The sequence below is a fragment of the Panthera onca genome, chromosome D3 (genome assembly GCF_046562875.1).
Source record: "Panthera onca isolate mPanOnc1 chromosome D3, mPanOnc1 haplotype 2, whole genome shotgun sequence".
Lineage (NCBI taxonomy): Eukaryota > Metazoa > Chordata > Mammalia > Carnivora > Felidae > Panthera > Panthera onca.
In genome coordinates this window covers 20775527-20790310 of record NC_138350.1, presented here as the reverse complement: position 1 = coordinate 20790310, position 14784 = coordinate 20775527, and the positions used below count along the sequence as shown (strand labels likewise).

General features: G+C 49.6%; 1 protein-coding gene across 5 annotated transcripts in view; it reads left to right on the top strand.

The window, feature by feature from the left end:
• Window positions 1-14784, top strand: part of LIMK2 (LIM domain kinase 2) — a 59987-nt gene that overhangs the window by 40964 nt on the left and 4239 nt on the right. For all 5 annotated transcript variants that reach the window (XM_060612652.2, XM_060612653.3, XM_060612656.2 and 2 more), the window contains 12 exons: window positions 1146-1255; window positions 1851-2039; window positions 3508-3613; window positions 3973-4169; window positions 5886-6072; window positions 6908-6994; window positions 8451-8582; window positions 8745-8801; window positions 10687-10752; window positions 11953-12127; window positions 13078-13133; window positions 14184-14341. In XM_060612652.2, coding sequence (XP_060468635.2) covers window positions 1146-1255; window positions 1851-2039; window positions 3508-3613; window positions 3973-4169; window positions 5886-6072; window positions 6908-6994; window positions 8451-8582; window positions 8745-8801; window positions 10687-10752; window positions 11953-12127; window positions 13078-13133; window positions 14184-14341 — 1520 coding nt within the window. The remainder of the gene's footprint in view (window positions 1-1145; window positions 1256-1850; window positions 2040-3507; window positions 3614-3972; window positions 4170-5885; window positions 6073-6907; window positions 6995-8450; window positions 8583-8744; window positions 8802-10686; window positions 10753-11952; window positions 12128-13077; window positions 13134-14183; window positions 14342-14784) is intronic.

The following is a 14784-nucleotide window of genomic DNA, read 5'->3' as shown; positions in this document are numbered from 1 at the left end:
TTCCCATGGCCTTTCATCTTCTACTCTTCCATCAGCCAAGGCCTCCCCTTTTATTTCTTCAATCACTTAACAGATGTTTGTTGAGTACCAATTAAGTGCCAGGTAGTATCCTTCCCTTAAAAACTTAACAGTCCAGGGGCACCTGGGTAGCTCAATAGGTTGAGTGTCCAACTGTTGATTTCGGCTCAGGTCATGATCTCATGGTTTGTGGGTTCGAGCCCTGCATCAGGCTCTGTGCTATTAAGCACAGAGCCTGCTTGGGATTCTCCTGTCTCCCTCTGTCTCTCTGCCCCTCCCCAGCATGTGTGCTCTCTCTGTCTCTCTCTCTCAAAATAAATAAATAAACATTTTTTTTAAGGTAAAAAAAAAAAAAAAAACTCAACAGTCCAATATTGGGAATGGGTGGGTGGGCGGGCAGGGCAGAGACTTAATTCAATGGATAAAGTCCTTGAAGGAGAGCATTACAGGTTGAGAGGAGAATACACCCAAGTTGTGTAGAGGGAATCTGAAAAGGAGACCCTGGGGGCGCCTGGGTGGCTCAGTCGGTTAAGCGGCCGACTTCGGCTCAGGTCACGATCTCGCGGTCCATGAGTTCGAGCCCCGCGTCGGGCTCTGGGCTGATGGCTCAGAGCCTGGAGCCTGCTTCCGATTCTGTGTCTCCCTCTCTCTCTGCCCCTCCCCTGTTCATGCTCTGTCTCTCTCTGTCTCAAAAATAAATAAAACGTTAAAAAAAAAATTAAAAAAAAAAAAATGAAAAGGAGACCCTGGAATGGGCTGGTAGAGAGAGGTTCCACCTCCACTACCTGCTTCAGAAAAGGACTTTAAGCCCAATCATGGATTTGCCAACTCTGTGTTAGAGGAACTATGTGTCTTTCTAGTGAGGATGATGACTTCTGGGGACTTGGCTAGGACCAAAACAGTTTTTTGTAATCTCAGAAATGACAGAGAGGCACCAATCTGACTTGTCCTCTGGAAGCTCTGGGGCAGAGTTGTGCAAAGGACCTATAGATCCTTAATTAGAGGTCTCTCTAGGGGCGCCTGGGTGTCTCAGTCAGTTAAGAGGTCACTCACCCACTCTCCAGCAACAGTGACAGCTCACTTCCTCCATCTGTCATCTGTCTACCCTTCTCCCCACCTGCTCACAGGTGGCCGGGGAGTTCAAGTACCACCCAGAGTGCTTTGCCTGTATGAGCTGCAAGGTGATCATCGAGGATGGGGATGCATATGCTCTGGTGCAGCATGCCACCCTTTACTGGTAAGATGGTGTCCCTCTCCCCTACAAGAGCAGTCAAGAGAGAGGAACAGATGGCAGTGCGAGTTGGGGCAGAAACAGTACTGGGATATCAGAGCACTGGATTCCTATCCCAGCAATGCCTATAACCAGCTCTGTAATCTGTAAGCAAGACAAGTAACATCTCTCTGCCCTCTGTCCTTACCGACCATGAGAATAATGACACTTTGTGCTGCAGTCTTCCCAGAGGGAGAGAATGGCTCAGAAGGTGCTCTCAGAGAAGGATCCCAGAAAATTAAAAGAAAGGCCTCTTAGAGTTCATTTGCGCAATTGCCTCAGTTGGCAAAGAAGTCAGGCTGAGGCCCAAAATGGAGAAGAGGGCTGGGTTCTCACTGTGAATCAAAGGCAGAGTGAAGAGAACCCAGGCCATCTCACCCCCACTTCCAGCCTACCCCAGAGACCCTGGGCTCTTCTTTCTGAGCAACCAACTGGAATCTTGGCAAGGATGGTAATAGTGGGATTGTGGGTACTATTGCTTGAAGCCACATGGTACAGTGGTTACTGGGGGCTTCCAGGTGGGGCTCCAGGATCTTAACCACCTTTATGTTCCTCTTGCTAGTGGGAAGTGCCACAATGAGGTGGTGCTGGCACCCATGTTTGAGAGACTCTCCACGGAGTCTGTTCAGGACCAGCTGCCCTACTCTGTCACACACATCTCCATGCCAGCCACCACGGAGGGCAGACGGGGCTTCTCTGTGTCTGTGGAAAGTGCCTGCTCCAACTATGCCACCACTGTGCAAGTAAAAGAGTGAGTATTTTGAGAACCCCAGGAGCAGGAGTCCTTACACAGAGTCCATAGATGGGCCTCAAGGGGTGCAGAGTTCTCTTCACCCACATCTCATATCTTTGTCCTGGAGCTCACTGTGCTGTAACTGCACCTGGGCCTTGGCACTTACTCTTCCTTCTGCCTAGGCTGCTTCCCACAAGATACTTAATGACAGAACCGCTCACCTTTCATGTGTCAAGTTTCAGATAACGTTTGTTCTTTGAAATTATCTGGCTTGATTATGAGTATTAGTTTATCATCTGTCCTCCCAACGAGTTTCTTCTGGAACTTAATCTTGTTCAGTACTGTATGTCCAGGTCCTGGAACTGTGTCTGGCATGTAGTATATGTTCATTGATTACCGTTCTGTTGGTTGAGTGAATGGAGGATGGAGGAGAAAGAGGTTAAGACTTCATCCTAGGTCCAGGCCAGAGACCAGATGGGGAAAGAGCCTGTGTTCATCTAATACCAGTAATGAGGAATTTATGGCTGCCAGCCCTATAAATAGCGATTGTGCACTTACTAGGTGCTTGCAGTACAGGTGAGAGGTATTAAGGTTGGGGAAGTCACCAAGAGTTGAGATCTGCACTAAAACCTCATTAGATGAAGATGGGAGGGAATTGTGTTCAGGGCAGAGGTGGGAGTCTATGATTGTGTCTGGTGTAAATTAGGTGGTTGGGAATAGCCAGAAAAGGGGGCTATTAAGTTATGTAGGGCCTGGATTATGAACACTCAGCAGGTCTTTTAAGGGATAAGCAACAAGGTGATACAACCAAGTTAGCGTTCTAGAGGGATTGCTGGCATGGATGTTGGATGGAAGAGGAGCAAGCCTGGAAATGTAGAGGGTGGTGTTAATAAAAACTTAAACATCAGCAATGGTGTTGGTGATGGGTAGTTTTTTTGAAGAACAGAGGTGATTGAGCTTCTTTAGTTCATTGAGATATCTGTCTAGACCAGAGGTTCTTTTTAGAGAGAGAGGGCATGTGCAAGCTGTGAGAGAGGGGCAGAGAGGGAGAGAGAGAATCTTAAACAGGCTCCACACTGACACAGGGCTCAATCCCATGACCCTGGGATTGTGACCTGAGCTGAAATCTAGAACAGATGTAGAGACCAGGGACCAGTTCTATTGAAAGATCCAGGTGAGAGATGTTGGTAACTATGATGATGAAGTGAAGGCAGGATTCTCAAAGATGGTAAGGGTTGTGGAGCAGTGAGAGAACTCCGGATAGGGGAGATACCATCCAAGGCTCTGGCTTAGGCCATTGGGTGAGTGGGGGTGCCCTTCACTGAGATGAGGCACCTTGTAAAGGGTGTTGCATTTCCCCTGTGAGTTGTCTGGGCCTTGCAGGCATGTAGGGGCCTGGGGCATGGTGAACCTTCCTATACAAGTAAAATTGGTCAAGCACAATTTTAGGATGCCTTCTTCCTGCCTCAACTCTTGTCTGGCCCAGGGTCAACCGGATGCACATCAGTCCCAACAACCGCAATGCCATCCACCCCGGGGACCGCATCCTGGAGATCAATGGGACCCCTGTCCGCACACTCCGAGTGGAAGAGGTACAGTGTGTGTCCAGTCTGTCTTGTGGGGGTGGAACATGGTATAGACCTTCTGGGAGATCAAGCTGTGGACCTTTGCCTTTCTCCACCCCCAGTCTATCTCTTTGTCTTGCCACTGAGCCTGTGACCACTGATGACCTGTGTCAGCCTGGCACATTCTCAGGGCAGCAGGGATGGCCTGACAGATGGGATATCTGACAGGATGCCAGTGAGAGGGCACTGGGGCTACTGGCAGCTAGAGGCCACCATTAGCCAACATGAGCATTGGCCATACTGTGCTAAGATCATGTGGGCTGACGGTGGGTGGCCTAGGATGGGACAGCCTGTGGGAGCCAGCCTTACACTGCTTTTGGCTACAGGTAGAGGATGCGATTAGCAAGACAAGCCAGACACTTCAGCTCTTGATTGAACATGACCCCGTCTCCCAGCGCCTGGACCAGCTGCGACTGGATGCACGGCTCTCTCCCCGCATGCAGAATGCCGGACACTCCCCTACTCTCAACACCCTGGACACCAAGGAGAATTTGGAAGGAACACTAAGGAGACGCTCTCTGAGGTGCTGCCTCCCACCCTGATTCCATGCTGACCAATGCCTATCCTTCAGATGAGGCTGAGCTGACTTTGGGAGGCCAGCAGAGTTAGGAAGGAAACCCGCTGGCCAGAGATGGGCCATGAGGATTGTGCTGACCCAGCTCTCCCCATAGGGATCACAGTTCACAGCCAGGGCCTGTACATGATCTGACCCAGCTGTCTGCCAGGTTTTGTTAGAAACCAGAGAGTCGGCTCTGTCCACTGAACTTCTGAGCTGAACTCAGGAGGCAGAAACGCTGACCCCCAAAGGACAGCATGGCCCATGGGGAAAGCATGGGGTTCAGAGGCTGGAGTTGGGGCACAGAAAGAATTAATAAGTGGAAGTAAGAACACTGAAAACTGTAAAGCAAGAGATGGATGCAAGCTGTTTTAGATTTGAGGGACCAACAATCAAAACCTCATAGTTCCAAGTCCATGGGGAGGGAGCAATCACCCTGGATACAGGTGCCAAATAGGGAGACTGAAAGAACAGGAGTCTGAAGCAGTGGCTCTCCAGGCAGACACACCCATACCATGCTTTTGAGCTGAGCTCCCTCCCTTCACACATCACTTCATGTCTCTAAGCCTCTGTTTCTGCATCTATAAAGTGGAGTTCTAAGACAAAGGTGGCTGTCTTTTATGTAAGGACAATCCTTTATGTAAGGATTCAGTGTGGAAAGAATGCAAAGTGGCACAGTGACATCACAGGGTCAGCACTAACTCAATGTGAGGTGTTGTTAGTATCATTAGGAGTCAGGTCTTTATCCGCCCTCCTGATCAAACAGACTGAATCACTCAGGGCCCTTGACTGGCACCTGTTGGAAACAGGGCCCTCCCCACAGATTTCTGGGCATGCACTTCTGGCTGTCTTTGTGGCCTCAGAACGCGTGAGCTGGTAGAGGTGAGGTGCCAGAGGGCAGAGAAGGCCTGAGAACATGGCTTGGAAGCAGGAAGATGTGGGGTGGCTAGGGACTGCTTAGATCTCTGGAGGGCCATACTGCAGAAGGCAGCACACCTTGTGTGCTTCTGTGGGCACAGTTGGTGGAAGGCAGAGCAAAAGAGCAAGAGTTGAGAAGCCTGTGTGTGGTCCTTTCTGGGTAGCCCAAATGAAATAGGAAGATGTGCTGGAGGGAAGTTTGCAGGGTTGTAATTCACCTGCAGTGCTGTGGACTTCAACCTTTCTTGTCCTTCAGGAAGTCGGTAACAGTTATCAACCATTATTATTACTGGCTGCTTTTAAAAATGTAAATACACTGGTTTTATTGCTGTAAAAATCATACATGCTTATTATTTTAAATTTCAGGAAATATAGACAGGTACAAAATGAGCAAAATAGCCAGAATCCCATTTGGTCATTTTTTGGATGGTGGTAGGCTACCACTCTAACCCAATTCCGTACCTTGAATCAAGCAGGCATGTAAAGTGGTGGGTTACCATCCTACAGTGCTGTCCTATATTGAGCACTATAGGGTTCCTGCTTTGAATGTGGTTTTATTGTACTTAAATAAACTACTGATGTTTGTAGCCCCAAAATGGCATGTCTGTCTGACATAAGAGTTCCTTCCCCTCATCATAGTACCTGAACTACAGAAATTGGGATGGATAGGGTGGTAAGGTAGCTTTGGGGTTTCTACCTCCATGGTTTTTCTGTCAAGTCTCTGAGGACTACCCTATCCCTACCCTCATCTTTCCTTATCTTCAGGCGCAGTAACAGCATCTCCAAGTCCCCTGGCCCCAGCTCCCCAAAGGAGCCCCTGCTCTTTAGCCGTGACATCAGCCGCTCAGAATCCCTCCGCTGTTCCAGCAGCTACTCACAGCAGATCTTCCGGCCATGTGACCTGATCCACGGGGAGATTCTGGGGAAGGGCTTCTTTGGACAGGCCATCAAGGTGAGCACAGGCAGCAGCTGGTCTGCTTCTCGGCCCCCTACCCTTCTCTCACCTTCTTTTGGGGAGCTCTTACCACATGGTCTCACCCCATACATACCCTGCAGGACACCAGGCCCCCTTCCTTGCTGCAGGTGATGGTGTGAGGGCTACACTCCTGCCCTCCCAGGCCACCTAAGGGCAGCATTGCTGTTGTAGTGAGCTTGGTGGACCTGGAGACCCAGGTTGGGATGAGTTGTTGCCCATGGCCCTGCCATCTCCAGGCAGTGATGTTTTTAGGTACCCAGAGGCCTGAGTGTTGGGTATACTGCAGGGAGCACACAGGGGAGTGGCTCCTGCCTCCCTGATGAATAGTCTTAGGGACTAACCTCTCTCTCTTTCTCTCCTCCTCCTCTGCTGAGAGCTAGGAGGGGGGGTCAGGTAAGCCATGTGTCTCAGCTTTCAGGGCATTGGGGCTGGAGAGCTCACCCTGACCCACCTAGTTCCCTGGTGCATGTCTGTGGCACTGACCCCTACTGTCCCCAGACTTCTGTTCACCCAAGGGACTCACTCCTTTGTCAGATAACCAGAGTCCCTGCTTGGCTTGGCAGTGTCCCTTCCTGCCTCCTCACTTCCCTTTTCTGCATTCTTGCCTCCCCTCTATGCATGCCCCGTTCTCCAAAGAGGGTACGCTCCCCTTTGAGGCCCCTGTTGCCTCATGCTGTGTCTTCTACACATGAATTCTGTCAGTCTCATCTGGCTCAGTATGTCTTCCAAGGGATGGGATGGCCAGTTGCATATATTTTCACATATTTCCCCGGAACTCTGCACCACTAATAGTTGTCCTCCTTGTAACTAGGTAACACACAAAGCCACGGGCAAAGTGATGGTCATGAAGGAGTTAATTCGGTGTGATGAGGAAACACAGAAGACTTTTCTGACTGAGGTAAAAAGGTGGGGTAGGGGTTAGGAGTGTGGTGTCACTCTTGGAAGAGGGTAGATCTTACTAAATAACGGTTTCAGGAGGAAACTTGTTTTATTTTGTTACTTTTTTAAAAAAAATTAATGTGGGGCACCTGGGTGGCTCAGTCGGTTGAGCGTCCGACTTCGGCTCAGGTCACGATCTTGCGGTCCGTGAGTTCGAGCCCCGCGTCAGGCTCTGGGCTGATGGCCTGGAGCCTGCTTCCGATTCTGTGTCTCCCTCTCTCTCTGCCCCTCCCCCGTTCATGCTCTGTCTCTCTCTTGTCTCAAAAATAAATAAATGTTAAAAAAAAATTAATGTTTATTTTAATTTTTTTAAATGTTTATTTTTGAGAGGGAGGGAGAGAGAGAGAGAAAGAATGTGTGAGGGAAGGGGCAGAGAGAGGGAGACACAGAATCTGAAGCAGGCTCTAGGTTCTGAGCTGTCAGCACAGAGCCTGATGTGGGGCTAAAACCCACAAACCATGAGATCATGACCTAAGTCGAGTTGGACACTTAACCAACTGAGCCACCCAGGCACCCCTAATGTTTCTTTTCTATAGAGGAGACAGAGTGCAAGCATGGGAGTGGCAAAGAGAGAGGGAGACACGGAACCCTAAGCAGGCTCCAGGCTCTGAGCGATTAGCACAGAGCCTGATGTGGGGCTTGAACCACGAACCATGAGATCATGACCTGAGCCAAAGTCAACGCTTAACCAACTGAGCCACCCAGGCACCCCTAGGTGGAAACTTATTTTAGAATCACTTTCTTTTTTTTTTTTTTCTTTTTTTTTTTTCTTTTTTTTTTTTATGTAAACAATTTTTTTTTATAGAATCACTTTCTTAAAAGCTGGGCCGAAAATAGCGGTAGAGGAATATCCTGCCCCTTCTAAATTACAGCATAATGACCTATTCAATAAACATTTACTAAAGACAGCATGATCTGGGTACAAGGGATACAGTAACAAACGAGATGTGGTTCAGAGGAGCTTACAGTTAGTGGGGATTATGGACAAGAAAACAGGCCAATTTAGGACAACTAGATATTATACTCACCACCTGAACACCCTGCTAAGGGAGCCTGGAGTGGGGCCTTCCAGAGAATTGCCATCTCTTGAGCATTTACACATTTTTTACCACCTCTCCCAAGTTGTTCCATTCCTTTGGTTGGTACTCCTGTGGTTCAGGTATTGCCCTCCAGGCCTTTGTTTCACTCCTGGACCCTCCCATTCTAGTTCCCCCCAGTACAATTCCTAGAAAGGCAGCATCCCAGGGTGAGGCCTGTGAGGCATCCCTATCCATGTGGAGGTGTCCTGCCCCATCACATAAGACTGGAGGTAGGAGATGCAGGTAACAGTTATCAGACTGACTCCTTGGAGGGAAGGGGTGAGGAAGACATAGTGGAAAGTAACCATCCACCTTCCTCGGCCTTGTCACCCCCAGGTGAAGGTGATGCGCAGCCTGGACCACCCCAATGTGCTCAAGTTCATTGGTGTGCTGTACAAGGACAAGAAGCTGAACCTGCTGACAGAGTACATTGAAGGGGGCACGCTGAAGGACTTTCTGCGCAGTGTGGTGAGCACACCACCCTCGCTGCTTTGCCTACAAAGGGGCATGCTGAGCGTGATTGGGCACAGGCAGGGAGGGTTCACTGGCAGACGATATTGACCCATGGGGCCTGGACCACAAATGGGACAGGTCCTAACAGCCTCTGATGGGCATTCCCCCTTCCCATAGGACCCATTCCCCTGGCAGCAGAAGGTCAGATTTGCCAAAGGCATCGCATCTGGAATGGTGAGTTCTGCCAACAGCCCTGCCGGGTGTGGGAGTGGTGGTGAGGTGGTGATGGGGAGGGACTGCAGGCAGGCACTAGAAGGCAAAGACCCCATCCTGGGCAGCTTGTATGGGCTGGGTCAGTCAGCAGCTATTTATTGAGCTTCTTTCTGGGCTGTTGAAATTGCCCCCAGTTGTTTTTCTTAGCTCACAATCTACCTCAAAGAATTCCAAATCTTCAAGGGAAAACTGGAGAGGCAAACTAGTAGCGTCTAGCCACTGCAGGAGCTTGGAACAAGCAGGGAACCTCACTGCCTATGAAATCAGAGAAGGGGGAAGTGTTCTAATTGAGCCCTGAAGGATGGGTCAGAATTGGATAAAAGTTCCTCTTGGCAGAGAGGCACCAAGGTTGAGGTGATGATAGCAGCAAATACCTGGGAGGAGAGAGGAAGTAATAGTCTATTTCACCTGGGAAAGAATGATACCAGTTATATAGTAGTAGTAGTACCAGTGACAGTCGCTGAGTGCTTTCTGTATGCCAGGCACTGAGCTGAGGGACTGACATGCATGTATATGTTTGTTCCTCATGACAGCCCCGGTTTCCAGATGAGAAGCTGATGCTAGAAAGCTAGAAAGAGAGAGGAGCTTGGGCTTGTCAGTCTGATCCCAAGCCTGAAGCTTTAATCACCGCTCTTCATGTGGTGTCCAGTAAGACAGTGTTGGTCTTGGGTACATTAAGGTCCCTATATTTCAGGCTAAGGAGTCTGGATTTTACTTAGGATGCTTAGGAAGCATCTTTTTAGACAGATGTAAAAGATGTTTAAGTAAGGAAGTTTTGTGAGCAGAGCTGTGCTTTTTTTGAGGTACCTAGAAGAATGGTGGTGTCACTTACCAGATACTGGGGAGGCAGTGATGTTGGGGAAACAGGTTTGGGAAGACCTAGTGTCGACTGAGGCTGATGTGCTGTTAGTGGGCATCAGCGTATGTAGAGAAGGCGGCTTTAAAAAGGGCTGACACCAAGGAGACTAGAAGGAAACAGCAGCCACACAGGAGTCTCAGGAGCAGGTAGCGTGGGAGAAGTTCTGGCAGCCTTTGGGGAAAGGACAGGCAAGCAGGCAGGTCACAAGAGCTACCATGATTCAGGAAGAGCTCCCTGGGTATGTGAGCAGAGCCAGGAGCCTAGGGGATGTAAGCATTATTGCAAAGGACAGGGGAGGAGGGAAGTAGCTCCTTCCACATTTGCTGGGGAAGAGAAAAGAAAAGGAAGTGGCTACAGAGAGTGACAGGAGCCAGGAGTGGAGACTAGGGGTGGAAATAGCAAAGACTTGTGTGAAAACATTGGGGTAGGAAGAGGGAGAGGTTAAAGTGTAGAAGAACAAGGAGGGTGCTGAGTCTCAGGGAAGGAGAATGTCAGAAATACAGAGCCAGCTGGCCAGGAGGAAGTCACTTCTCTGATCACTGGCAGTGAGGGTGGCTGAAGTCAGAGATTATGGTGATGATGGTGGTGAGGGGGACTGAAGCAGTACATCTGAGGACCTTCACTTCAGGTGGCCTGGATCTACATAAAATGGATAGAGGGGCTGGGGGCATGCAAGGGCCAGGGCCCAGTAGAGTTGGGGACTTTGGGAGGGAGCAATGAGGGTCTAGAGCAGCACTGGGTTGGGGTCAGCGAACCAAAGGATGGGCAAGAGGTGGCAGCAGGGAGAGAGAGGAAGCCCAGGCGGCCTTTGGCTTTCTGTTAGTGTTGGGACAAGGGGGTGACAGCAGGAGGCCCTTGCCCTAAGGTCCACGTTGGGTTCTGAAGCTGAGTGGGGATGGCCTGGGAGAAGAGCAGGCTCCCCCAGTTCCAGGGTCTGCATCTGCTTGAATTACTGGCCATTGGCCTCAGCTCGTACTTCTGTTCCAGGCCTATTTACACTCCATGTGCATCATCCACCGGGATCTGAACTCACACAACTGCCTTATCAAGCTGGTATGTCCCAACCATTCTGGGCTTCCCCAGGGCCAGCCCTCATGTCTTGTCACAAAGGAGACTGTCCTTCTGCTTTAGACCTCAGGTGTCACTAGGACTCCTGTTTTACCCTTCCTGCTGCACCTGATGCCCTCCCCTGTCTTCTGGGGGCTCTCAAACACATGCAGACACATGGGGCGCCTGGGTGGCGCAGTCGGTTAAGCGTCCGACTTCAGCCAGGTCACGATCTCGCGGTCCGTGAGTTCGAGCCCCGCGTCAGGCTCTGGGCTGATGGCTCGGAGCCTGGAGCCTGTTTCCGATTCTATGTCTCCCTCTCTCTCTGCCCCTCCCCCCTTCATGCTCTGTCTCTCTCTGTCCCAAAAATAAATAAAAAACGTTGAAAAAAAAAATTAAAAAAAAAAAAAAACACATGCAGACACAATAATACCTCCTCCCAGTAGCAGCCTTTGAAATCCTTTGGTTAGAGGGGACTTCAGAAGTTCCTTAACACTACAAAGAGCCCTGTTGTTTTTCCTGGTTTCACCACGATAGTTCTGTAAAGCAGCTCACTGAGGACCCTATTCTACAACTGTGGCACCTTGAAGCCTCAGTCTAAGGCCATAGAGCTAGTAAATGTACAGTGGCCAGTTTGGGACCAGCGTTTTTTCCCACCAACCATCAGCTCTGGTTGTTAGCATGTCATTTCTGCGATTAACTTGGAATCTAGCTTCTCAGGTATCCACTAACTGGCCCTGGCTCCACCCTCTAGATCCACACTAAACAATGTAACCCTTTTTCCACATGACTGCCCTGTAGCTATTTGAAGAGCTTGTCTCCCTCTAAATCCCCCCACTGACTCCCTACACCTTATCCTTTTCTGTCTTATCCTGGTTCTAGCCATGCCTTAAATCTTTTGGGGAACTGGCAGGATGGGGTTAAAAAAAAAAAAAAAGGAAAAAAAATCCCTTTTCCTGCTTCTGAGTTCCACTCTGCAAGTCCCAGAGCCTTACCCCTCCAGGCTGCAGGGGCTCTGTTGTGAACACCCCCAAGTCTGGGAAGTCTGAGGAGCAGATACCAGACTGCTAGAAAACAAATAACTGAGCCTTATCTACCAGAGAGAGCATGACCTATGACTCTCCTTTGCTACATACCTTTTCTCCCCTTCTCAATTTCTCTTGGGAATGTCCTCACCAAGTCCTGATCTGGCCCTTGTCCTACCAGGACAAGACCGTGGTGGTGGCAGACTTTGGGCTGTCACGGCTTATAGTTGAAGAGAGGAAGAAGCCCCCAGTGGAGAAGGCCACCACCAAGAAACGCACCTTGCGTAAGAATGACCGTAAGAAGCGCTATACCGTGGTAGGAAACCCCTACTGGATGGCCCCTGAGATGCTGAATGGTGAGTCCTGACACTGGACACTGGAGGCGACATGTCCCCAGAGGGGAGTTAGGAGCCACATCTTGCATCAGAGTCCTGGGTGAAGTGGAAGGCCAGGTACCCAGAGCTGACAGCTGGATGATTTTTATCCCTTGCCAGACTGGGCCTTATAAACCCCTTCCTCCCTGAAGTCCTGGGCTTAGGGTGAGATCTGACTGTGGCTTTTATGCCCCAAGTGTAGCTGAGAGCTCAAGCTGTTTATTGCCAAGAGATTTAGCCTTTTCTTCTCCCTGCTGAGAACTGAATTATGGTGCCCCCTTGTGGATAATGCTCAAACCAGCCAGAGATGCTGGCTGGGATTCTTGAAATATACAGGGTTGTGAGGTCTCAGAAATGGCCTGCTGGTTTAACCCTTTTTAGAGTCTTTTTTTTTTTTTAAAGCTGTTGGTGATCTTTTTTTAATGTTTGTTTATTTTGAGAGAGAGAGAGCAAGAGAGGGAGAGAGAGAACCCCAAGCAGGCTCCACATTCAGTGCAGAGCCTGATGTGGGGCTCAGTCTCACAACTGTGAGATCATGACCTGAGCTGAAATCAAGAGTCGGGTGCTTAACTGACTGAACCACCCAGGCACCCCAACACTTTTTGGAGTCTTGTGGCCCAGAGAAGTTCAGCGGTTTGCCCAGGAACATACAGCTAGCTAATGACAGAGTCCAGATGAACCCTGATCCATTTCTCTTTCAATGTCCAATGTAGTTTCATTTTGGATAGTGTGTTTTATAAGATCTTTCTGAGGCAGCCCACCCAGGGCTGAGGAAAGATGTTCAGATGGTACCTCTCCTGGGAAGCCTTCAAGGCATCCCCATGGAGCCTCTTCTAGCCCTGGTTCTTGGCTGTGGCCTGGCTTGGCCCCAGACTCAGTGCAGAGCAGATAAGAGACCAAACCTAACAGCCTGCTCTCCTGTGTTCTCCAAGGAAAGAGCTACGATGAGACGGTGGATGTCTTCTCTTTTGGGATCGTTCTCTGCGAGGTGAGCTCCGGCCTGCACAGAGGCCAGGCCTGAGGCAGAAGGCCTAATGGCTCTACCCTGCCTCAGAACTGGGACTGCTTCTCCTAACGATGAGTAGCTCACCATAAAGTCAACATGAATGTAGGGTTGTGCAGTTATCACACATCTGTTGACACATTTGAGTCTCATCAGTCCCATGAGAAGGACTGGGCAGGGTTTTTTCAGGTGAGGAAACTGAGGCTCAGAAAGGGGCAGCAGCTTGCTCTTAGTCGCATAGCCGGTAAGGGGCAGGTGAGACTCAGAACTCCACTAGGAAAGGCATGAGGCTGTCCATTTAGCTGTTGGGCCAGTGTAACCTTTGACTCTGATCCCCATTCCCCAGGCCCTGATAGTGCTGTTGCCCTCAGCCCCACAAGTGGAAGTAGCCATCACAAGAAGTGCTAGCCTGTCTAGCACAGTTCTAAGCACTGTGAGGTGTATAGGCTGAGTCTTGGAAAGATTCCTCCCCTTAGGAGCTTAGCTCAGTCTGTCTGAAAGCACTCAATCAAACACATATGTTCAGAGCCTTCTGTAATTCCTACAAAATGGTGAGTGGTAGAGGAGAGACAAGAACAGTTGGAATAATGGAAGGAGGGTTTTTTAAAATCATTTTCTTTAATAGAGATCAATTGAGCATATACTGTGTGCAAAGCACGAGGCTGGTGCCAAGAAGTTTCAGACATGCATCAGACCCAGAACCTCACTTCACAGAGCCTGAACTCTGGCAGGGGACATAGACACAAGGGCACACAGCAGGGCAGGGTGGGATGTATAGAAGCTCCTCCTCCAGATTTGAAACATTGTGCTTTTGCTACAGAGAAGTCTTTTCTAAACCCTCCTCAGTAACCAGACTCTCAGCTGAGAGACAAGTCTGGACTAGCAAAATTTGGGCATGGAGGATAGCTTTCTAACCTTGGTTTTTACCTCCCTCTTCTGCCCATCCTTCTTGTCCATACACCAATATCCCTCTCCCCTGCCCTATGGCCGCACACACCACAGCCCATTCCTGACCAGCCATCTTCTCACCTGCAGATCATCGGGCAGGTGTATGCAGATCCTGATTGCCTGCCCCGAACACTGGACTTTGGTCTCAACGTGAAGCTTTTCTGGGAGAAGTTTGTCCCCACAGACTGCCCCCCAGCCTTCTTCCCCCTGGCCGCCATCTGCTGCAAACTGGAGCCCGAGAGCAGGTTGGTATCCTACCCCTTCTCCCCAGCTCACATAAGCCTGGATGCTTGCCCCAGCCTTCAGCCATCCCCAAGCCCTTCCCAGGCACAAGGGTGGCAAAAGCCTTGAGCTCAAGAATACCAACCACTGAAGCCACCCTAACAACTCTGATGTGCCAGGTGAGGTGGTAGGGGGGACAAAGGCATTGTCATGAGTGACCTGGATATAACAAAGACACAGCCATGAAAAGAAATTTTAACAGAAGAAAATTCACACAAACCTGTGCCATTCCAACAGAATAAGTGTTCTTCACCTATCTATTCCAAACACATACATTTTTTTTCATATAGCTATAATCTCAGATAAAGAAAAAAAATGTTTTTAAGTTTATGTATTTATTTTGAAAGCAAGAGAAAGGGTGAATGGGGGAGGGGCAGAGAGAGAGAGAGTCCTAAGCAGGCTCCAC